Source organism: Branchiostoma floridae, chromosome 15 (assembly GCF_000003815.2).
Source record: "Branchiostoma floridae strain S238N-H82 chromosome 15, Bfl_VNyyK, whole genome shotgun sequence".
NCBI lineage: Eukaryota > Metazoa > Chordata > Leptocardii > Amphioxiformes > Branchiostomatidae > Branchiostoma > Branchiostoma floridae.
In genome coordinates this window covers 3574171-3600341 of record NC_049993.1, presented here as the reverse complement: position 1 = coordinate 3600341, position 26171 = coordinate 3574171, and the positions used below count along the sequence as shown (strand labels likewise).

Here is a 26171-nt window from a genome sequence, read left to right as displayed (position 1 = left end):
AAGCTAGTTATACTTAATCTGGCAATATGGTCTGCCATGTTGGATTTTGGCCGATTACGTCATTAAATTAGTAAATATTAGGAATATTTTATCACGAAAGATATGCTAAATTACATAACATTTTTTCCTTTAATAGAATAGCAGTAATGTTGAAAGAACTGAAAAACTTGTCACTGCCAGTACAGGCTATCAGAAATACAGAATAAAAAAAGCCAAAATGTTTTGTTTTTACACAACTTTGATAACATTTGTCGAAAATGCTTAAGACCTATCCTGAAAATAATGCAATTTCCCTTCTTTTTCTTATGACCATGCCATACTGATATGAGACGTTGGACATCGATTTAGTAGTAAAACTTTCCTCTTTGCCAAAAATGCAAGTGATATTTACGTCGAGTTACATTCAATTTTGAACTTGATTTTCAATGATTACCCCTTTCATCTAAAGCCAGTCACCTCTATTAAAGTAGCGACCCACCAAAAGTGGATCTAACACAAAAGGTAAGGCATGTATGTGAAGTATATAGCAGTTCATCATGCTTTGTAACTTAATATTCAAGTGAAAATCATAGATGTCAATGGCAGCAGTACAATTTACAAGTGATATCAATCAAGGAACATAAACAAACAAGAGTCTGAAAGCTCAAACCTGCATGAAATATTCTGTTTTGTGACGGTGCGTATGGTGTGTTGTGGGGTTGATATGGTTTGACGTCTGGCAAAATTACTCCATCATAGTTCTTATATATCTACGGTAAATGGTGGTAAATATGGTAAATCCAAAACTACACATTTCTAGTGACCTTACCATTTCCCTTTTATTTCCTATTGTTACATCTGCACCTGGCACATATCCCTAATGTGTATATATTGGTTCATTCCATACAGAGGTGACAGGGATGGTCACAGTTACTCTTTCTACTAGACTGTGCAGCTATCGGCTTCATATCCCTAATGTGTATACAGTGATTCACCCCGCACACAGTGGTGCCTAATTGCCCAGCTGGCTATCAGTTACTGGGACCACTCTACTCAAAAAAGGAAAAAAAAAAGGTGTAAACATATTTTTTAAAACGAACCACAAAACTGCAGCAAACTTCTAATGAGCGCTATAGCACAATGGCTCACAAAATCTATCCCCATAGCAAACGTGATTGCAATCCATCCGGAGGTTCTAAAGATATCGGTCCGGAATCACAAAGATCCCTACCAGAATCAATACCTGCTTTTTTTCAAGCAGGTAATAATGTAACAGTTACACACATGTAAGTAACATAAACAATCACTTGTATCACTTGAAACAAAAATAAACTTGATAAAAAAAGACTATCCAAATAAAATTTAGTATTCCGAGTTCATGTCCATTTCCGGTCGAGGTCGGGATTGTTCAAAGTAAGGCCATAAAACCACTTCTAGGCAATGAAGTAAGTTGATGGATAGTAAACATCATTATGCAAGGAGATAGCGATGATTATTGGTTTTGAAGTTTTAAAGGTTGTAGAGGAGGGAACAGGTTGTCATCGAGAGAGTTCCATATCTTAGTAGTCCGAGGAAAGAACCTTACTGTGGATGTACTTTGAGCCCAGTGATTGGCATTGTACAATGCAGGCTCATCACAAGTGGTTTGATTTAGACCCGTGTTTCAGCTGTGTGGGTCTGACCAAAGCACTCGTTGCCCTCATCGCAGTTGCAGTAGTGCAGATCGTTACGCGCTGGAGGCGCGGCGTCCCCGGCCTCTCTAGCGGCCCTGGCGCGCCTCTCCCTCCGCTGCCGTGCCGCGGCGACCTTCCCCCTGCCCTTCTCGCCCATCATGGCGGACGTCGCGCTGACGAACACGCCGGCCGTGAAGCTGAGCACCAGGAACAGGAGGGTGAAGCTGGAGGTGAGGAGGAACAGGGGTCCCACCACGTCGCTGGGCGTGGCGAGTACGTCGTAGCTGACGTCTCCCCACGGCAGGAACGTCAGGCCGGCTGTGGCGGCGGTCAGGGACCGGAATGTCTCCACGTACGGGCAGAACAGGAGGTGACCTGGGAGGACAGAAGCCGTTAAGAAGCGAGCAACTGTCAATCTGTGATTGTGAGGTATGTGGTGTTTGGTCATGTTTCAGAATTTACATCATGGCTGGAACTGGACAATGCGGAGCCCTCGTTCAGAACTTTACAATGGGACGCTGTAAGATACAATAGATAACACAAGTGCAAAACGTAAACCATAACAAATCTAAAGTTTTCCCCTCACTTAATGTAGCATCGAGTGGGGCCCATCTCCGTTTCCGAACTCCTGTCCATACAGGTTTTTAGAAGGGGGATAGCCCACTGCTTGTATGTTCAACTATCGTACCATATCATACCTATCCTTAACTATTACGGCTGCTAAATCGCCAACTCACCCAACATGCTGAAGCCTGCGACGGTCAGGATGAAGATGACCAGGCTGCCCAGCAGCTGCAGGCGGGTATGGATCAGGACATCTGGAGAGGAGATAACTATAGATAAGACACAGCCAGCCACATTTCCTGGACGAAGAACCAGACAGCTGCAATACATAATGAAGGATGTAAAAAATGAACTATCGTTAAAAACTCTAGGCAGATAGCCGCCGCCATGTTAGACTGGTAGATAGGTCGAAGATGGTGAATGGGCTAGCTTGGTTTGGTTTTAGGTCTCCAGTTGTCCGGAATGCACAAGTCATGGTTACAAGAAAGGAAATTGGTTGTGAATAATCTGGTGCTTCATTGATAGGTAAAGGCAAAGAACGAGTCTCTAGATACACAAAGACATTAACTGATTACACCATTCACACGGGCCTATAACCCACCAACATGGCGAACACTAACTGACGTCACTATGACGTGACTGTCATACGACGTCATACTCACGTGACTGTCAGCGCCCTATCACAACTCACCGAGATACGTGCGGACCCGGGCACTGACACTCATCAGGCTGCAGATCTTCACCAGGTTGAACCACATCACCATGGCGACAGCGGAGGCCAACTGGTGACTCCAGAAGGCGACATCGGACAGGTCCACGAAGCCGCGTTGCTCTGTACAGGAAACGTATATGTTCATATTCATACAAAGGTTAAAAGATACCTACATTTTTATCTTACAATACAATTTGATTCATACTGATTGAATCAGTAATAAACTAAATAAGGAGGTACAAGATGTAGACAGCAAATAGCGTACCCTTCTGTAGTTCTTGGCGGATAAACGCCTTTGCTTTGCCCGCGAAGGCGTCCTTCATCGCGATCGCCCCGATGACGTAGAGCGCCGCCACGACCGACGCCACGTCCACTATGGTCCAGAGCTGGAGCAGGATGGTCCTCCCTTCCTTGCGCGCTTTCTTCCCAAGACGGATGATGACGTACAGGAGGCAAGCGACGAATACTGCCTTGGCCACGAAAAGGATGGTGGTAGCGATGCCCCGCGCGGCCAGCGGGAATGTGGCGACTTGGAGGGTCGTGATGGCACCCCCTGTTGGAGGGAACTCGAAGAGCACGGACACTGTGCTGGCCAGGTCGGTGTTGGCGTGGTACAGCGTGACGTCCAGCACGAGAGCGGCCGTGAACGGGTCAATCCACTGGTTTGCCTTCAGAACCTTCAGCGCTTCCATCATCTCCGCTTTTATCTCGCCGAGCTCGACGCTGTAGCCGGGTCCACTGTATGAGGCCCTTTTACCGTGGACAACGCGACTGAAGGTTGCGAGCTTCGACTCTGGGAAGGACGCGAGGGCCTCGCCTGCTATCCCGCTGACGTATGAACTCAGGCACGTCTGGTTGGAGCGGAGAGCCGACGGTGCAACGTCACACATTCCTGAGAAAATGAAGATAAATTATCAAGAAGTCTTAATTACCCATCGTATACTTCTTTTGAATTCCAATTCATAGGTATTTGCACCAACACACAATGAAAAGAAATTTTCATTTCTAAAATTGTATCAATTGATCGATTGGTTGATTGATAATTGATTGGTTGATTGATTGATTGTACCGGTGTGCCCCCTGAACTGTCCGAGGCGAATCGGTCCCAAACGGTAAGCAGGCATGTTGCTGATGAACACCCCGTCCTTCCAGCCCAGCGCGTCGCCGTTGTACTGTTGTGTTGGGTACAGCTGATGCGCGAAGTCACCTTCAAGCCACGGCAGCACATCCTCATGCGCCTTAACCTGGAACAAAATTCATTGGTTAGTGTAAGACAATATCAAAATGGTTGGTAGGTGTAGAAGACACTGTGATGAATTGTGATATCGTTTGCGAAGTAAACATCTTCTGAATAAGATCTTCCTGAAATGTTTTAAAAAGTCTCAAAAATAAATGGAAACCACATCGAGACCAACGTAGGGAATAGAATACAAGAGATTATTTGGAGTCCATTCCTTCTATGAGCACTGACGAATAATTGGTGTAAAATGCGATATTCTGTCTCTTGAATAGAATATGCTTAAATTTAGCAACAATGTAGCTGCAAAAAAACAATCCAGGAAAATACGAGTGAACCTACCGAGTCGGTCCCATTTAAGAAACCAGCTGTGAGGCCTTGGTTGATGGCAGGGGCGGAAGGACTCCACGCCTCATTGACCATCAGCAGGGTGGCAGCGATGATGATGATACCCACCATGCACCGCCTGCTGTTGTCGGTCAGCTGTAGCCAGTTCTTCCTCTCGGCGCGCTGCTGCTTCAGCTGTTCCGTCTCCTCAGGGTCTGACCAGGCGTTCTTGGGCTGAGCAGGGAGGGTTTCTACGTACGGAGAGATATAAAAATAATTACGATTCTTGGTGGCAAATGTTGGCGCATCAGATCCGTGTGTGTTTTTGGCACATGTTTTGACAGATTAGCCGTTTGGCTCGGTGGGCGTCACTCCACGGTAAGGGTAAGTCGTGCCAAGTACCCTTCCCAAGGGACAGCTTGATTCTCTTCCAGTTATGTCACCCACAACACAGATGGATGCAATTAAATGTTAAGCAAAGCTGCAGCACCGAGCTGTGGTGTTTCTGTGCTTGATGTCACAACGTCCATGCTGTTTTGCTGAGCCTGGAAGAGTAAAAATCGTGCTTGAGGAGAGGCACACATCGTGCAAGTAAACTCAGGAACCCGCCTCCCCCTTCTATAGGGATTGGAGTACGCCTCAGCGTGATTAGAAGACCGTATTTAAATGGGAATAGATATATTACACACAACGATGTGTAATACTTGCCATCGACAGGCTGAAGTTTTCCCGCTTCGACATCCTCATCCACACCGTCGTTGGTAGCGCTCTTCTTGTTACGACAAGCACAGAGGATTGTGGTTCCAAAGGTCAAGAGAATGGCCTTCAACATAATTGTAAAAAAACAAATAAGCAAATAAATAAAACCCATAAAACATAAACATAAGGCTTAAAAACAATTTACAGCCTCTATTTATGTAAAGCAAGGTACAATATGATATAATATTACGGAAAATAATGAAGAAGAATGAAATAATCTTTAATAAAACGAAGCAAAATCAAAGCTCTATGTTGCCAAGTACAAATTTGTCCCGTACTTGCAGTTTGCCATAACTAAAATCAAAAGTAGACAAGCGTTCGCAGAACTCAACCTTCGTGAAATGGGTGAGGGTGTGGTGGTTTGAGGGTGTTTTTTATAGACATCTCAGGGGCTAGGCTAACAGTATATGATACGTCCGATTGGCAAAATTGTCCGGAATTCTACAGGATTTTTTCCGCGCCTATGTAGTTGCATCATCCCGTTGGAGTGGAATAATTTAGGTTCACAGATTGTCATTGTATTTGGAATGCAGATAGTTTTTGTCATGAACTGTGAGCGAGCGAAAGAGTGAGATAGCTCTGGAGATGCCTTACATAATCAAATTTTATTATACAAATCAGGGGCTAATTTGCATAGATAACGAGGACAGTTGAAAAGCCTACTTCATTTCACAATAGCAGATACTCAAACATAAGACACATGTAACTAACAAAGAGAGAAATATTAGCCTAACTGAGTAGTGTACTAGTATGTTCGATTGGGCCACAGCAAGTAAATTTTATGGATGACATCCGCGCGCGCATTAATGTTCGCCTGATTTCAGGAAAAAAAACAAGAATTTTTTTCTTCTGCAGGGACCGTCAACATGACGATAAGGTACCAAAATGAGCAAATATATTTTGTTGTAGCCTAATGATTGTACTTGTACAAGTGACACTTGCGAGGTACCCAGGACTGTAGTTGTAGAAATAAAACTTAATGGATTTATGGAAGCTATGAGTGTGCTTACCAACTTTGTTGATGATGCCAGTCTACCACACTAGTGTCACTTTTACCACACCAGTACATGTCTTATAACAGGAATGAATGCCTTGTTGGCTCTGATGCCATGTTTTGTCTCTTTAATTCTTTTTACAACAGTGGTCACAGCTTTATGGTGCCTATTTTTGAAAATGAAGCCATCTTGTTTGTTTTTACCTATCTTGTTATTTTTTTCGTCCCATCGCACTTTTTTTGCAGTCTGCAGAGGATGTCATCCGTAAAATTTACTTGCTGTGGCCTTGGTAAAAATTCCCGGAATTTACAACAAGTCTTACGCACATGCGTAATTGCATCATCCCTTTAAATTGGAGGGTAATAACACGGGAAGTGTTGACGGATCGTCATGCTTTTTGATCTCTAGATAACTTGGGGGATGCCTTCTATAATCAAGTATTTTATGCAAACCAGGGGCTAGTTTGCACAATTAATTAATCCGCAGCATTTCATAACAGGACAGTCAAACGTATATGTATTACATTTGTAACTGAAAAAAAGAGATATTTGTAGATATATATATATATATATATATATATATTAAATATGCAAATTGCTACCTAGCTCTGCAATGTAGTACGTTATATACTTCCAATGTGAATAATGGGCTATCGAGATAAAACATGTCAATATTAACGACTTAATACATTGCATGGACGTTTCCACAAAGTAATATAGTTTTCTTGTACAACCCCTTTAACTATAATATACAACTGCTGCAATACAGATAATTATTTTCGACTTGTTGCTTGCAACAATGATGTAACATTCTTTGTTTCACAATGCAGTCCACTACATTGTGTATCCCATATTTCTAATGTACAATCCGTATAAACAATCTCATCAATGACTACAAGTTACTGTGAAAAACAAACCCTGCTTTTTTCAACAATGTATTGTACCGGTAGTAACTGTTACATGTACAATATATGCCCCTGTATACAATATCATCATTGCCCTTATTCTTGGTGTACAGATTATCAAATCTTATGGGAAACATGTACACCCCATCATGTATAATGTACTGTCCCTACAGTACCATTTTTTGTTGACTTTTGGGGTCACTTCCTGTGGAGACGGGGTAAGTGCAGCGTGGTAGCAGCATGACGTAATACAACCTAAATATAGCACGATTGCGCAATACCCACTCAGGGCCACTGTAAAACCCATTTTCCACGTACAAACATCCCCTGAAAAACCGTCAGAAGCCACTAGACGAAAAAACACCTCGTACGTTTCTTCTCCTTCTCAAGAACTACCCACATACGAAATATCAGATCAATCTGTCATGGTGTTACGATGCTGGACTGTTCACAGACATGCCCTATATAATGTTTCTACACATACCTATTGTATCATGAAAATTACCACCTAATTTGCATAACAAGCATAAAATTATGTACATTATTACGTAAGCTGCCCGAATACCTACAGTCATTAAGATCCATCAACCCCTGCTTGCATTATTCCTTCTCAAAACCTAAAACAAGAATTACTTTCACCGCCCCTGCGAAACCCCTAGGCGGCCAAAACTTATACACCTTACTATGCTTTTACACAGCTACCTACCACTTAAAAATCATCACCCAAACAAGTCCCAAACAAAAAATAGCAAAACCGGAAGTTCCGCTGCAGTACCATAACACGCCGCTAGAGCGCCCTGCCGTAACGCAATTCCTGCCATCCCTTCGTCATGTCTAATCCTACCCACCTACCAAATATCAAAACCATCCATTCACGCGTTCCCTAGTTATCACGCTGATAAACGACCCAATGACATCAAAACAGCACTGACCACAAACACTTCGTTCCACGAAGTGAATAATTAACATAGCGAAGCTTAAATGAAAACGGTGAAGTGGAAACAACCACGTAACCACAAATTGTGTACACTTTCGTTAATTTTATTCATTTTGTAGTTATCATCATTAACAAAAATGGCTTGAGATACGATTTCCAAAATGAAAGCATGACGTTCAAAACTGTAAGCAAACAAACAAGCAAGCAAACAAACAGACAAACAAAACAGAACAGATGATTGTTTTATACATATAACACTACATATGTTTGTACGTATGTAACCCATAGGGCTTATGTCTGTATCCTATACATGGTCACTACCACTCAAATGTAATTGGAACTTATACAATAGGATGTAACTTTATCATGACTTTTAACTGATAAACAAGCGTTCGTAGAACTCAACCTTCGTGAAATGGGTGAGGGTGTGGTGGTTTGAGGGTTTGGAGTGGAATAATTTGGGTTGAAAGATTGTCATGGTATTTAGAATGCAAATAGTTTTTGTCATGGGCTGTGAGCGAGCGAGTGAGTGAGATAGCTTTGGAGATACCTTACATAATCAAGTTTTATTATACAAATCAGGGGCTAATTTGCATAGATAATGAGGACAGTTTAAAAGCCTACTTCATTTCATAATAGCGGATACTCAAAGATAAGACACATGTCACTAACAAAGAGAGAAATATTAGCCTAACTGAGTTGTGTACTACATGTAGTATGTTCGAAATTTCCGGAATTTACAGCAAGTCTTCCGTGCGTGCTCAATTGCATCATCGCTTTGGAGGGTAATAACATGGGAAGGGTTGACGGATCGCCATAATTTTTTATCTCTAGATAACTTAGGGAATGCCTTCTATAATCATGGGCTATAGGTCATCGAGTTTTTGTCGGAATCGCTGTTGCTTTCTTTGTACGTATATACTCTCAACACACAAAGTATACATTACTACACACACACCGTATATTTAGTCCACTGAATCAAATAATTGACAAGCACACTGAAGTTGAAACACGCACTGTGTACCCCGAGCTCCGTCCACTGCGTCGTTCTTGTCACGAGGAAAGTTCGCACAAAGGCCGACGGAAGTAGAACAGTTTCACAGTTTGGTCGAACTCGTTCGCGAAGCCCTAGAACCGATGGAACCGCCAGGGGGCTAACTTCACTAACTACATAAAAATGACAGCTTTAATCAATAATATTTTGTCCCAATAGTCATGGCGATTCTCGGGAATCTTTCCTTGGACCGAGTACACCGTGTATGTTTAATATAGTGTATGATTCTCGGGAATCCCATGGTAGAACGACTGCACACTTTGAGTTCATAAGAGTCGGATTTTTATACAGCAAACTAATACTGATTTCAACAAAAACTCGATGGCCTACCGCATATGTACTATCGAGTAAAACATGTTAATTTGGACGACTTAATACATTGCATGGACGTTTCCACAAAGTAATATTAGTTTTTGTACAACCCCTTTCCGTATAATATACGACCACTGCGGTACAGATCATTATTGCCGACTTGTTGCTTGCAACAATGATGATGTAACATTCTGTGTTTCACAATGCAGTCCACTACATTGTGTATCCCATATGTCTAAATGTACAATCCCTATCTTCGTACATAAACCATGTAATGTACCGGTAGTAGCTGTTACATGCACAACCATTTTAAAACGTATACTATACGCCCCTGTAGCTGTCTACAATATCATCATTGCCCTTATTCCTGGTCTACAGATTATCAAATCTTACGGGGAACATGTACACCCCATCATGTATAATGTACAGTACTACTGTCCCTATAAACCATTTTCTTGTTACTGTAATGTTAGACCTTTGGGGTCACTTCCTGTGGGGGCGGGGTAAGTCCATGCACAACTGAAGCCCACGCCGCATCGGCATGACGTAATACCTAAATATAACACTATTGCGCAATACCCACACCACACACACTATTTTCCAAGTACAAACATCCCCTGCAAAACCGTTAAAAGCCAAAAGACAAAAAAACGCCTCGTACGTTTCTTCTCCTTCTCAAGAGCTACCCACGTACCAACTATCAGATCAATCTGTCTTGGCCTCAAGAAGATATTCTGTTCACAGACATGCCATGTAGGTGGTTTCTACACATACCTATTGTATTATGCAAATTACCTCCTAATTTGCATAACAACCATACAATTATGTACATCATTACGTAAGCTATCTGCATACCTACAGTCATTACGATCCACCAATACCTGCTTGCATTATTCCTTCTCAAAACCTCAAACAAGAATTACTTTCACCGCCCCTACGAAACCCCTAGGGGGCCAAAACTTACACACCTTACTATGCTTTTACACAGCTACCTGCCACTTAAAAATCGTCACCCAAACAAGTCCCGAAGAAAAAATAGCAAAACCGGAAGTTCTGCTGCAGTACCATAACACGCCGCTACAGCGCCCTGCCGTAACGCAATTCCTACCAATCCTTTGCCATGTCTAGTCCTACCCACATACCAAATATCAAAACCATCCATCGACGCGTTCCCCAGTTAGGGTGGCAAACGAACCCCTGACATCAAAACGGCGGTGATTACAAATCCTTCGTTTCACGAAGGAAATGAGTAGGTTCACCTGAGCCGGCTGGACCACCACCATGGACTGCAGGAAGGACAGTCCGAACGCTGTGAGCCACTGGACGGACTTGTCCCTCCCCCACTCCATACTGTACAGAAGGAGGAAGAACCCGGAGGCCAGGGTGGTCAGGACCAGCAGCGCCCAGCCCACGTACAGGCACCAATACGGTAGCTTCTTGCCAGACGACTTCGGCGAGTCCTGAGACGAGACGGCACAAAGTTAGCACAACGACTTACATATGCTATGTATCTATCTTTCTACAGCTATCCGTTTATCTTACCTCAGTTCATATATCCCCCCACCTACCAACCTGTTCACATATCAACATTGACTAATTTTTACAAAAACTGTTTTATTCCGTACACATCCCGACTTCGGAACAGTCTACCTAGACAGGTAACCGACGCTCCCACAAAGGCTCGTCTCTTGTCCTCGTTTTAGATTATTCACAGTTAGCGACCTTCAATCTATTACACCATTATACTGAATTCTAATTAACTCTTACAATTATTTTTACACTGTATCAATTACGCTATGTATGCTATTTTGCATTTATGTCATACCTGTGAGGCGAAAACGTTCGATACGGGTGTTCCGGACCAGGTGATAATTTTTCGTACGGCCCGGGCTTGTCACACGGGCTTCATTCGAATAAATCGAATTGTTTCGAGTGGGCCGAGTGCGGCGCCATCGAAAGTTCGAATACCTGATTCGGACGTTGGAACATTACTGTTGCAACGCTTTTTTTCGAAGACAACAAATTTGTTCAACTTCTGGCGCATTTCGCATCAAAACAGTGGTCTCTCAGGTGGGTATGACATAAATAAAATACAACACGGTGTATTCCGCATCACCCTCGGTCCCAGCCTCCCGCGGGTCGGATCACCCTCCGGCCTTCGGCCGTTGGGTGATCCGACCCGCGGTCGGGCTGGAACCTCGGGTGATACGGAATACACCGTGTTGCATTCTATATATATGTGAATTAGCTTTGTATGTTTGTCTGTAACATTGTTGGGTCAGCCGTCACCAGCTTAGGCTGCCTAGGCTGGCCCAGTGAAATGATCTTGTCGTCATTTTCAAATCCAAATACAAAAATACTAACATCTACCTTTCACTCTTTAATCCTTTACCAGTTATCCTAGCTTTTACCTTTGTATCTCTTACCCTTTTGAATCTATCTAATAGTTAATAATTTGTGAGATTAAAAATGTATCTATCACATATTTCAATGAAACTGAATTTTTGTTTGACCTTTGGGCGACATCGTCGGAAGATCTGCACAATAATGAAGTTGACGGGGAAAACCTGCAGAGTGGTCCAGAGGCTCACCAACAGTGTTTCCGCAGTCAACTGTAAAAAACGAAAATCGGGATATTTTTAAAGATAGCAACGACTAATTTGTCACTTCCCAAGCATAAGGAAGGTGCAGCAGTCCCAGGAGTGGAAATAAGAACGGTGCAGAGTGATATACACCCTTGGCCTGAAAGTTCGCTTCTGTTGGTGAGTAACGTTTTACAGAGAAATACGCCAAACACAAGGGCCGTATGATCTGGTCTAACGAATTCCCTAGGCTTCACTCAATTGGGACGGGCGACGATATCAACTTCCAACGACCTTCGACCCATTGCTTACGTTATACGTCCGTTGGATAAGGTGTTTGGACATCGCAGTCTTTGCGCTTGAATTCCGTTGTGTTCTTCATGCGTCGCACGACGTGGGAGCTGCTAAGTCTAAGTAAGTCTACTGCAGACTTGACGTATACAAGGCTCCACGTGTCGCTCGAAATAGTACAATAGTACAGATTGGCTAAATAGCATACCAGAGGAGTTGGCTGGTGTAAATTTGCAATTTACGACGCAGGGATATCCCGCTACTGTTTCCAGCGACTTGTGGGGCCTGGTAGAGGCCAGGTCTACCGTGTCCTGGTGAGAGATAACATATAAACACGTACCTCGATGGATCCAAGGGTGAGCACGACGTTGGATGTTCCCTGCTCGGAATCCGGAAACCACATGGCGCTGGTGATCATCTTGCAGTACAGGAGACACAGGCAGCACGACAGTCGCTACAATATGGGGAAATACAGTAATGAATGTTCAAGGCTATATAGTGTCATGATCTATTGAGCTATATAGTGTCATGATCTATTGACATTAAGTCTCTTTTCTAGTGCCTTTTAAGTGCGTGCATGTTTGAATATTACGTCTACACGTTACATGCGCATTTCAACTTAGTACGTAACTGCATAGATTTTTATCCAAATATGAGAGACCCTCTTGATATTCTTATGTTGTTACTATTCAGCTTTTTCTGCCATCGCGGCGATTTCACGGCGATGGGGCAAGTTTGCCATCGCCGTGAGAGCGCGGTGACAGCGCCGTCAAGTGGAATGGGAGCCTTAGTTGTATTGTAAGGGATAGTGGTGGAGGACTGTATACAGCCTTGACTTAGCACCTAGTAGCTCCTTCAGTGCCATTGAGGCCCATCGGGCCGTCCTTTTACACCTGTCTCTGTGTATGGAGCCTACCAAGCCAAATATGTCGGCAAAAATCTGACGCACACAGGACGCACCTGCACACGGGTGAAGTAGCTCCTCGGCCGTGACGTGACCACGGACAGCCAGACGTGCCCGTCCTTGAACTTCTCGCGCAGCTTCAGGCCGAAGCGCTGCCCCAGGGAGACGTCCGACTCCACTGCGGGGGGCAGGGTCCGCACCAGCCGGCCGTCTCCGTGCTCCACACCGATCCAGTCGTTACACACGAACTGGGTCCTGCAAACCCATAATGAATACAAAACGCTCTGCAAATACAGATAATTCTAAATGTTTCAAATACTAATAAAAACCATCAAAGGCACTGCAAATTGTGCTCTCTATAACGCTTCAGAATAACATTTTATTACAGACATTAGTTTCGAGCCTTCCTTGTAAAGGATAAAGTGTAATATCTACTTTTTACAGAGCAGGAAAAAATGGACATGGAACTTAAATATAATTTCTTTGATACAATTTTTATCATTCACCAAATATAAGTCATAGAAGAAAATAGATCATAGAAAATTAGCGATACCTGTTGAGACATAAGACCACGACGTCAAAGTTTTTTTTTACATTTTTACTTTGCATGATGATTGGATAAGAATTGGAATTTGTTATATCTGATAAATGGTAACCATTACTCGTCCTCCGTGCGTGTGAAATTTGGTTCTATATACATGTAGTCGAAGAGGCAAAGCAAGTAAGTTTAGTTAGTCAACTAAAGGTACCTCTTGTTTGTCTGCAGGTCGGTGACCTCCACCCTCTCTAGGAACCAGGAGGCGTGGCGGCCCGCCCCCGTGTTGTCGTGCCACATGGTCAGGCTGGCCAGGCCGCCTAGCGGCTCAGGGGTGGTCAGCAGGAAGGTGTTCACGCCGCCACTTTGGAACGTCTGCAGAACAGAATGGGACGTAATAACACAGAAGTCATCGAGTAAATGAGACCAAAAAAAGGAAAATAGACCACTCGCTTTACATGCTTTAACCCTCATCCGACCGTATGGGGTCATTTTTGACCCCAGGCGTATATTTTAATCTGCCACAGCAACATTTTTCATCAGAGAAAAAATTCCTTCCATGAATTTGTTTGTATACATGTCTTACAACATCTACCAATTTTTCGCCGAGTTTTGCCCATTATTGTATAAGCTATACTTGAAAGTTTGTGTCTTGTTCGGTGGGGTCAAAAATGACCCCAGCCAATTATGAATCATTAATTACATAAATATCAAGTTATTCAATAAAATAAAAGGCATTCCTCATTATTGCTATTGCAGCAACAGGTTATAGTTGCTTAGATGAGTAAACACCGAATATTTTTAAAGAAATTTAGTATTTTAGTGTAAAACACAGTTTTTCGACATTCTGCATAAATTATGATAATACGCACTAATTACCTATGCTAATGAAAGTGAAAATGTTTGTAATTAATTAAAAAAACAATATATGGACAGAATGTGCAGAAGGAACCTACAAGAAAGATCTTTGCGGGAAAATAGACAAGAGTTATTGTACGTATGTGTTTAGATGGCGGAATATGGTGCATAATTAAGTAATAAATTCGTTACTTTTCACAAATATTGTATTTTTTCTTGTTAAATAACATTATTATGCTATCAGCATTATTGCATCACCACAATTATTGTTTAGAAATTGATAAAACAAAACATTGTTTAAGTAAGTTTAGTATGGTAGATTTTCAGAGCAAATGTGGGTTTTCCTCATTTTCTGCATAAATTATGATAATGAGTAATAACTACTGACACCAAAACTTGTCAAAATATTTTTCATAGGTTAGTGACACAGTAAATACATAGAAATGACAAAATAAGCCAGCAGAAATATGTCTATGAGCAAAACAAAATGGGGTCAAAAATGACCCCATACGGTCAGATTCGTCGTAAAAATGTAACGGTCGGATGAGGGTTAAATTACTTCAATAAAGACATGTAAGCCATTATGTTGACATTTCCTCAAGAGTTCTACATATTTCGGAAAGGAAAGAGATGAAGAGAGAAACTGGATAGAAGGAGGGAAAGAAGAAGACAAGAATACAAAAAGTGTGAGAGGGGCAAATAAAAGGAAAGAAAGGGAGAAAAAAAGCTCCCATGTCATCCTGCTGAGAGAGAGGGACTGAAGAAGGGGGAGAGAGAAAGAGGGGAGGAAGTAGGGACAGAGAAGTTAAGAGGGGGATGTGTTTGCATGTCTGCAGTACTAACCATTTCATCCTGCTGAAAGAGAGAGAGAAAGTGAGTAGAGAGGGACATGGCCAGAGAAGTTGAGAGAGGAAGGTGTTTGTATATCTGCAGTACTAACCATGACATCCTGCTGAAAGAGAGGGACAAAGAGAGAGAGAGAGAAGGAAAGAGGGGGAGGGAGGGACAGAGAAGTTGAGGCAGGGAGATGGATGTTTGCATGTCAGCAGTACTAACCATGACATCCTGCTGAAAGAGAGAGACAAAGAGAGAGAGAGAGAGAGAGAGAGAGAGAGAGAGAGAAAGAGGGGGAGGGAGGGACAGAGAAGTTGAGGCAGGGAGATGGATGTTTGCATGTCAGCAGTACTAACCATGACATCCTTCTGAAAGAGAGAGACAAAGAGAGAGAGAGAGAGAGAGAGAGAGAGAGAGAGAGAGAAAGAGGGGGAGGGAGGGACAGAGAAGTTGAGGCAGGGAGATGGATGTTTGCATGTCAGCAGTACTAACCATGTCGTCCTGCTGAAACTCCCGCGGACCCGTGCTGTCCACATCTCCGTTCAGCACGAAGGCGACCTTTGACCTGGTCCCTGCCCCCCAGTCGTGCCCGGTCTCCACCCTCACCAGGAAACGGTACGGATGACTCTCCCGGTTGCCGTGCACGTTCTTGATACACCACTGGTTCAAAACAACAGACTAGTTTAGACCAAGCACGTTAGGACTACAAACACCACCTTGAAGTCTTGAATGATGGAGAGTGGAGAGAGACTAAACTTGCCCAGCTCATATACATATACCCAAGATAACAGATATACAGCCATACAATTTGATGTACTAGTGTCTAAATAGGTAAGGGCCCAACGATGAGCAGTACCTGGCAATTTACTGTATGATTAGTGTTTGAAGGGCTGACGTCAAAGGCAAAGACTCAGGTCCTCTAAGAAACAATTCATGCTCAACAAGAACACAGCACAGTGGACTCAAACGATAAAACACTGACCACAGCTGTTGACTGTTGGCCAATGGTGTGGATAGAGACGAATTATGAACGTTTTGGAAAGCAAAAATATGCAACAATTATTGTATTGTGCGGTTGTAAATAGTTTGGTACGCAGAGACAATCTTCATGTTCTCCCGTTCGTCCATCATATCCTTCCTGTGAGCGGGACTGAGATCATGAGGACGAAGAGCATACACCATAGAAAGAGAACCAGGTTCTCAAAGACGCCAGGGATGCTCACGAACAGGAAGAAACAAACGAAGAAAGACTGACTGCAGCTGTAAAATACTGCTCGCTACATGTATATGCCTGTGTAGCTACTGTAAATACTTTGGCAAGAAAAAACAATCTTGAACAATCATGACAAACCTCCTGCTCGTCTCTCTTATCCTTCCTGCGCGCGGGGTAGATCATGAGGACGTACATCCCCATCAGAACCACCATGGTGGTCCACACCGCGTAGTTGTTCACCAGGTCCCGGAACTTCCTGAAGACAGTCCTGAAGTTGATCCTGTTGGGTTCGGTCCCCGCGGAGGTGCCGAACCCGGTCAGGTGATCGCACAGACAGACTGTGTAGACCAGGGTGGATGCTGGGCTCACCTGTGTGAAAAGTAAACGCAATGCACGTGTTGATAGTTGCAAGCTTAGGCATGGTTGGTCCAGTTGTTAGCGGCCTTTCCTGTGAATCAGAAGAAGCCTCTACAACAGGCTCTATTACATGTTCTATATTTCTAGTTTCTGTTGATATACCGAGGAGAGAAACCAATAAGTCATCAGCAAAAAATGGTAACAACAAAATGCCCAGCACCGAATTAGAGTCTGATATATCTCGCGTCTGCATCAGAAGACTGTAAATCCAAATCCCATGGGCTAAATACTACAGCACTTGAAGAGTTGCACTTAGGATTTATGTAGAGGAGAGGAAAACATTCCACATGAACAAACTTGTATGCACTGTACATGCCGATTAGTGATGCATGTTTCTGGGAAAGCTACAGTTTCTCTCATGCCCGTTGCTTTCCTTACCCGACAACCGTCTCCTTTCCATGAGCCCAGCTCTGTGTCTATCCCAGGGTCCCAGAACACGCAGTTCAGCCGCACGATGTCCACTGAGTAGGGACAGCCCGATGGTGGACAGTCTGTACATGTATGAAAACATCGCTTGTAGTCTTGAAATACCCAGCAAGACATAGATAAGTACACTTCTGCCATAACTATACACTACTTAATGATATACTTTTAAATCTACAACCGAGTCTAAAATAACAACAATGGTTGTACATTTTCTATCATTACGACGTGACCATTCTAAGAAACCTAATGATCAACATTTCCTTCAATTCACTGACACACGAGGTACATGTGCAACGCACTTACATCCGGAATTAGCAAAACATAGGACAGTATAACAGTTGCAAATAATCAGAGGAGCAAGGGGGCAGTCCCTGGCGTAAGGACTTAGGCAGGTAGGCAGGACATTTGCTCTGAAATTTACTAATGGCGAGTTCTTCAGACCAAAATAGCTCGTAAATCGTTGCAACATTCAAACAACGCTTGACGTCTCTCACCATCCAGCTTGAGCCCTATGGTGTACTCCTCTGTCCCGTTGTCCGGCTGCAGTACGGTGTAGGCGACGTGGACCTCGTCGTGAGGCGGCACAATCTTAGAGATGAAGTCATCCCAGCTGAACTCCTTCCTGTGTGTTAAGGGAGAGATCTTACCGTTTATATTTAAAAGCAAAGGTCCGAATGACCTTTGAATTTCTTGTTTATTAACTGTTATTTCTCAAGTGTCGGCCAGGGAGCTCTAAAAGATGCCCACTAAAGCCTTCCAACCATCTCTCAATACTGTCACAATGATCTAAATGAACATATCCATTGGTGTTCCAATGATCTCAATAATTTGTCACTGATCTAAACTTTATTTAACACTACTTTAATGTGAAATGTCTTCCAACGATCTGTCAATAATACTTAGAGCTCAAGTAGGAAACTTTAATCGCCCAATGGCCTCTGTCCTGTGGAAATGTGACCTTACCTAAACTCATAGTCCGTTTCGTTCGGGAAGTCCCCCAGCCTCCCGTACACCACTGCTGTCGGGTAGGGCGCCACCAGGCTGATGGCCACCCCGTAGGTCTGGTTCCTCCTGGCGCTGAAGGTGCGGAACACCATGGTGTCGTTAGGGAACGGTGAGTACCGCACCAGGCGGGGGCTGGCCAACAGGTCCGGGGCGTTCTGCAGCTTCACGGTGATGTCTTCCGGCAAGTCCTAAAATGAAAGATATTTCCTCAATCAATGTGCCGTTGTATTTCATCGATTGGTTTTATGTTTTGATTATTGGACAGAATAACTCCAGACGTCATGGATATATCATTTCGGTTTCGTTCTTACAAATCAGAAAATGGTGAAATTAGGGACCTATAGACTGCCTTTGGATCTGCAATTCTTTGCTGTAAATATGGTATCTTAATCCTTCTGTGGTTGTTTGCTGATGAGTAAATGTTTTGGTGATTTATATTTCTTAGCCTGACATCCGTTTCTTCTCTCACGTTTCTCGTCTTTCACGGCCTTTTTTGATGATGTTAAAATTAAAAAAAAATACCACCTTGACTTTGAGGGTTCCTCTCCCCGGCTGCGTCAGCTCGATGGCCACCACAGACGACTTGATGTCCTTTGCGGACTCGGCCCACACAAACGGGTTCCGGGCATAGCCAATGACCTGTGATGAAAAAAAAAAAGTGTTCGTTGAACTCATTCTCCCTGCTCATTGTGAGAGTTGGTTTTGCATGCAAGTCATCTTAGGAAACAGAGAAACTAAAAAGTAACATTAGTTAATTAAAAGAATATCACGATGTGACAGTTTTGAATGATGTTTTGAAAGTATTAGCAGATCTAGAAAATTATAAGCATCTACATGTACATTGCACCCAATTTTAACCTTTGCATACTGAAATTATGAGATACACTTTCCCTAGATTGAGAAGCAGTAAAGAATCCATGCCTTCATGCCTGCATCTGCAGGGACTCCGCCTTTGTTGAGGGCATGCGGACCTGGGAACGTCACTCCTCCCGCATGTGCAGAGACAGCTGCCCCTCCCAGTCGCCCTCGTGAAGTCTTCTCCAGAACCATCTGGACAGCTTTAGAGCCGAGCTCGACCTTCCCAGTGCTTCCCTTGCTTCCCAGAAGAGCGTCAGCGATGCTGTCCAGGTTTTTCTGCAATGCCTGGGTCGTTTCTCGTTGCTGCGTGCAAAACACAACATAATTCAAGAAAATGAAAATTGACCTGCAAGCCAATTTGAGCTTCTCATGAATACAAGAAAAAATAAACAAAACAAAGCAAACGCAGATTAAGAAAATGCCTAAACTTCATGCGAAGAGTCTGATCATCAACGAGCAATGATCATCATTTAAGATAGCAGAGATGACAATGTTCTGTATCTCAATATGTTGTACATGTATCTAAGAAGTGTCTTACATAAGCCCACTGTCGCTTCTGTTTCTCCCGGCGTTCCTCCTGCATCTTCTGACGAAACTCCTCTCGTTTTCGCGGAGGAATCCTGTCCAGTGCTGAGACGTCTTCCTCGTCCTCTGGGCCTGCTTCCGGGCTTCCCGCCGTCATCAGGGAGGACACGGTGTCTATCACAGCTACAAGGAAGACAAACGTGTCAGTAAAGTGATCTGTATCTTCTTTTAGATTTTGTCTGACCCTTACTCCTTCCTTCATAACATTCATGAAAAGTGGACCGGACACCGATTGGAGCGTCTCATCAATAAAAAGTTTTTAAACAAGCGTTCGAAGAACTCAACCTTCGTGAAATGGGTGATGGTGCGGTGGTGGAGGGTTTATATGTAGACGTGTCATTGGCTAGCTTTAGTTCTGTGTCGTCCACAGAGCGTCACTTGTAAGTGGAAGTGAGAAGGCGAGGTGCTGAGAGGATGTTGTTGGTTTTAAATATGAAACTGTGAGGTGCATGTCAGGATGAGCGTATTCTACGTCAGGCCGACATTATTGGAGACTTTTGTATGTCATTAAGAATCTAAAAGGCAAGTTACTTGGAATCTTGGCAGTAGGTGGTCAATGTTATCTGTGAAATGCATTGAGAAGTTGTAGAATATAATGCGAAGACAAAGGGTTTGTGGTTTTTACTATGGAATGGAATGTATGTGTACGTTATGGCCTGCTACAAACTGTGTAAAATGAAACCGTGTCTCTACGATTTACGGGAGATGAAGAAGGCCTGCTTACGCTTTTTGGGAGAAAGCATGGAGACCGTCACATAGGAAGGTGCGCCGAAAAAAGTGATATAGGCAGTAGCTGTATTTTAAAAGTATTCTATCATCCATCCTTTCTTGTTTGTGCACATGACACAAACTGTCCTGTCCATTCATTTCCATGGACAAAGCAAATACCTTTCATTGTCTTTTGAAGATAAAGACTTATATTGACTGGGCTAAAATCGACTGTTGCATCAAAATATCAATAAAATAACACATAAAACAATAACGTTGACCACATCAACGCCGTCATTGGTGAGATCCACATAAATGATCTTCACATCCCCAGCGAACACCTCCAAAATGTGATGGCTCGTGTCGTCACGGAATGCTCCTCCTCAGGTACATAAAAGTATAACTTCCATTTTGGGCTTGCGACTTGGAACTCATGGAACTTTTCAGATGACCCCTTTTCTCTTACCCAATCGTTTTAGTAACCTATCAGTACAAATGGCATGAATCTGCTAACTAGCACCTGCGACCTACCCTAGATTAAATTGCAGAGAAATCAAGACATCAAAGTATACTATCCATCTGGGCTTGCGACTTGTGACTCATGGAACTTTCGACATGACCCCGTGCGTGTCTCTCACCTAATCGTTCTCGCGACATGTCGGTACAAATGACGTGATTGTGTTAATTACCACTTGTGTCCTTGTTGTGACCTATATACTCTACATTACATCGCTTGGAAAACAAGACATAAAAGTATAACTTCCATTTTGGGCTTGCGACTTGGAACTCATTGAAATTCTGACATGACCCCGTGTCTCTTGCCCAAACGTTCTCGCCACATATCAGTACAAATGGCCGTGCCGTGGCGGGAACGCTTTATCCGCCCGCACGGGGCTTGCCAGTCAATAGGACTATACGCCTCGCGACACCTTTTCTGTCCGGGATAACATAAAACATGCATAATTTCTTCCTTGGAAGAGAGACCAAATGCTTATCCCGACAAGAAATTTGTCCAATTTCAGCAGGTAGGATAACAAATCCACCGCCGGAAGCAAATGTATCAATGGTTGCAACAATGATGATGTCGTAACATTCTTTGTTTCACAATGCAGTCCACTACATTGTGTATCCCATATGTCTAATGTAAACTCCCTATAAACAATCTCATCAATGACTGCAAGTTACTGTGAAAAACAAACCCTGCTTTGTTCATCAGTGTATAGTACCGGTAGTAACTGTTACATGTGCGACCCTTTTAAAACGTGTAATACACGCCCCTGTATACAATATCATCATTGCCCTTAGTCTACAGATTATCAAATCTTATGGGGAACATGCACACCCCATCATGTATAATGTACTGTCCCTATAAACCATGTTCTCTATTGCGCAACTATGACCTTTGGGATCACTTCCTGTTGGGACGGGGTAAGCATGAAGCCCATCGGCATGACGTAATATCACCTAAATATAGCACGATTGCGTAATACCCACGATTGCATAATACCTACGATTGCGTAAAACCCATTTTCCACCTACAAACATCCCCTGCAAAACCGTCAAAAGCCACTAAACGAAAAAATGCCTCGTACGTTTCTTCTCCTTCTCAACAACTACCCACATACCAAATATCAGAGCAATCTGTCCAGCCGTTCGCGAGTTTTCTGTACACAGACACGCACCATACAACGGTTTCCAAACATACCTATCGCATTCTGCTAATTACCTCCTAATTTGCATAACAATCATACAATTATGTACATCACTACGTAAGCTATCTGCATACCTACAGTCATTCCGATCCATCGACCCCTGCTTGCATTATTCCTTCTCAAAACCTAACACAAGAATGACTTTCACCGCCCCAGCAAAACCCCTAAGTGGCCAAAACTTACACACCTTACTATTCATTTACACAGCTACCTACCACGTAAAAATCATCACCCAAAAAAGTCCCGAAAAAAAATATCAAAACCGGAAGTTCTGCTGCAGTACAATAAAACTCCGCTAGAACGCCCTGCCGTAACGCAATTCCTACCATTCCTTCGTCATGTCTAACCCTACCCACATACCAAATATCAAAACGATCCATCCATACCTTCCCCAGATATCAGACTGACAAACGTCCCTCTCACACACAAACAGCACTCAAAACAAACCCTTCGTTTCACGAAGGGAACAAGAAAGCTTCTGAAAAAAGCTGGCTGGTGCGTATTTTGGAAAAAGCCTGGATGTTCGACAAATCACATGAAAAAAGAGTTTTTAAACATCGAATTACTGAATTGGTCTGACTTCTATTAAAAAAACATTACCTGAGATTTGTCTAACAAAGAAAAAAAATGTCATAAGTGGGGATCGAACCCACGATTCAATGCTGGAGAAGCAAATTGCTATCTTTACTCAGTGCCGTGGGCCGCTAGGCCACGGGAACACCATTACGTCATCGGGCGTATAGAAGGGCGTATAGAAGGGTTTGGTTACTTGAGTGATCCATGCATTCATGCATTCGTTGGTTGAACTAACCGCTTCTCTCGCAAATAATATGACCATATAAGTATATTTAAGTTTGATATAGCTAGATTTTAACTACTACGATGGCCACAACTGCTATAACATGCCATGAAGGTAGGTTTAAAAGGCTTGCGGCAGTAAGGATAAGACAAGAAGGGCTTGATCCATGCATCCAAAATCCATTGAAAGACACGAGGATACCTGCTGCATTTGGAGCGAGTTCTTCCATACTGGCCCCTCCACGTGCCGCTCGCTTGATGGAGTCTGCCATGGCTCCCACCACGTAACCTCCCTCCGCCTGCAACAGAAGAAATACATGAAAGGTTATCGATTGATTGATTGATATGTGTTCAATCGAACCTTAGTAATGACGATAAAATCTATGAGTATTTATCCATTGTAAAACCTGTTTAGTCACCAGTGGGGAAAAGGCGTGCACAAAATCAGCAGAGAATGAAGAAAAGATAATAATGGTCGTGGTGATGACAGTTACGGTATTACAGTTACATCAACCCATCCCATTTTTATTCCAACCAAGTACCTAAACTAGCTTGGAGAGGTTCTACTGGGAAAAGTGTGATGTATTGAGTAATAAAAGTGTAGACTGAAGTGAAGTGAATCACAATGAAGAAGAATGGCAATATTGGCTTCATCACCTGTGCATCCAAAGGCAGTGACCCACACAGGCTGATAACGTCACTGGTTATCATTGCCATTGTCTCTGTGGCATCTTCAGCTGAAGGTGCGCGGGACAGTCTGGCCAGGGTTGCCATGGCAGCCGTGCAGGTGGTGGAGTCCACCTGTACCAAACAAACAAAAACAGCTAAATCGTTTTAGAGTGTAGTAAGGAGCTACGCCAAAAAGCAGTTACTCAAGAAACTGGATATGATTTGGCAAACGGTCAGAAGTTTCAGATAACCATCCGGTGTACATGTCTTTCGTATTTCGTCATTGACACTGGCGAATTAGACACCGAATGGTAGTCTGAAACGTCTGACCGTTTCCCAAATCATACCGAGTTGCTTGAGTAACTGCTTTTTGGCGTATCTTATTACCTTGATGTCTAATCTTCATCGATGTAAGGAAAGCATTTGAGGACATACACCATGCCTGAATCACCTTAAAGGGAAGGTAGTCCCAAAGCCTTTTTGTGGCGGAAGGATAGCCTCTACCAGGCTTCGGTGGTCTATAGAAATTAGACAAAAAGAGTCATAGTACGCTAGGGGAGTCAGCCGGCCAGAACCTCACTCCGTAGGTCGCAAGCTGTTCCATACCCGGCTGTACTCCTCTGGCCGGCTTACTCTATTTGTTCCATTTCTATGGCTTTCCCAGCGACCTATGGGGTCTGGTAGAGACTAGCCGAAGGAGCAAGGGGGTTGTTATCCACTGGGTTCTGGTATCATATTGGGAGGCGAAGCCACCCTCCTTTCCCACTGCCTTTTACATCCCCAGCCGAAGTCAGGTGCCCATTTTACACAACATTCGCAAACTATAACCTGGAATAGGACATACTAAATCAGCCAATTACATGCAAACGTTGCCATTAAGCCCTCTTGGAGAGATACATGCTTGAACAAGTCTGAGTGAAAGGCAGTCGATTTGAAATGCCTCACCGCTCCATCTCCGGAGGAAGAACCTCCGTCGTCTTTATGCGGAATGAGCTGATCCAGTATGCTCCCAGGATCGTCCTTGTCGTACTGCAGGTCAGCGATGGTGTTTATGGTTCCATTCTGCTGAGAGCTGCTCCTATTTACCTTAGGTGGTTCCTGTACATAGATGCAAAGAACTAGTTTCGTTAAATTAGTCCTTTTTTTTACTTTTGTTGTTGTTTGACATTACAAGAACATAAGAGAACCAACAGATGAACCGGTGTCTTTCTATTGAAGAGACATTACGTACGTGTGAAACGAAAGTCACAGTTGGCGTTGGGAAGAACCTTGTGGTTGTCTCCTCTGCACCTGGAAAAATAACGAGGCAATGTATCTTATCCCATTGCAATGGTGCAATATACAATGTGGTTCAGACACTAGGCCAAACTGCTATATTTATAGTGCATCAAACCTATCGGCCAACTGACCATCAGATTATCCGACTTCTGATAACGGCTGGCTGCTTTGTGTGGCTTTCGTGACAGTAACATACGCTATTTCATCAAAACGGGGCAATTGTAATTTACCAATGGCATCCCCCTGTTGGGCAGTGGTAGTGGTTGTCTTGATGGAAGTGCTGCTGGTTGAAGGAGATGCAGACGATGTGGACATGTCGGTGCTGGCAGTGGAAGGAAGTGTACTCAGCCGCGGCGAGGAGGTGTGCTCTGCCGAGGTTGTTGCCGTCGTGCTCTTCACCGTTGTAGTGGGGTTTGCGGGTGTAGTGGTCGGTACGACCTCTGTAGTTAAGCGTATTTGTACATGAAGTAAGCAAGCAGGTACATAGAGTGAAGCAAAATTAAAGAAACTAGCCTAAAATAAACGACCATATCATGTACATGTACGCTGTTTGTTTTTTAAATCACGACAGTGTTCGCTCGTGACGTCAAAGATTATACAATGGCTGTCAATGACATGTTGGTGAGTTTGATGGATCCAATATGGCGACCAGTCATTCTTATTGCATTGCAAAAATGAATTTCTATAGTCTGGTCCTCATTGATTATGTAGAGGTAAACGCAGGTCTATTGGGCAGAGCGTACGTGTTGGTTTAGAACATTTCTAACACATTGATCTCGCAAGAACCTTTAAGGGGTTTTCAACTATTTGAGTGAATGAAACCATTATATTGCCTGAAGAAATCTTAATTTGATATTAAGTAGGATGTGAAGGCAAAGCGCTACCTGTGCACGTTTTGCCGTTCCCTGTAAACCCCTCCTGGCAGACACAGCGGTACGTCCCTGGTTGGTTCACGCAGTTGGCGTTCTCAAGACACGGGTGTTTACCGGAGCATTCATCCACATCTATGGATGGGTAAGGCAAAAATATCAGTGTGTTCCCTGGT

General features: G+C 43.4%; 1 protein-coding gene across 1 annotated transcript; it reads right to left on the bottom strand.

The window, feature by feature from the left end:
* Positions 1 to 1629: 1629 nt before the first annotated feature.
* On the bottom strand, positions 1630 to 13930 carry LOC118432192 (polycystic kidney disease protein 1-like 2). The gene is made up of 11 exons (XM_035843722.1): positions 13893 to 13930; positions 13287 to 13485; positions 12667 to 12780; positions 10713 to 10913; positions 5201 to 5315; positions 4508 to 4743; positions 3998 to 4172; positions 3194 to 3820; positions 2908 to 3048; positions 2390 to 2470; positions 1630 to 2027 (listed from the first exon to the last, which is right to left on the bottom strand). The coding sequence occupies exons 1-11, from the start codon at positions 13928 to 13930 to the stop codon at positions 1630 to 1632; spliced, it is 2325 nt and encodes a 774-aa protein (XP_035699615.1).
* Between the last annotated feature and the right edge of the window lie 12241 nt (positions 13931 to 26171).

What these genes read in the sequence shown, in the direction of transcription:
- LOC118432192 (XM_035843722.1), bottom strand. Translation starts at nt 13,930, where the DNA reads ATGTATATAGAACCAAATTTCACACGCACGGAGGACGA. An exon ending in TTCACACGCACGGAGGACGA is followed by an intron (nt 13,486 to 13,892) that starts GTAATGGTTACC and finishes ATGGGTTTGCAG; the next exon opens with GACCCAGTTCGTGTGTAACG. An exon ending in TGGTGGTCCAGCCGGCTCAG is followed by an intron (nt 5,316 to 10,712) that starts GTGAACCTACTC and finishes ATTATGTTGAAG; the next exon opens with GCCATTCTCTTGACCTTTGG.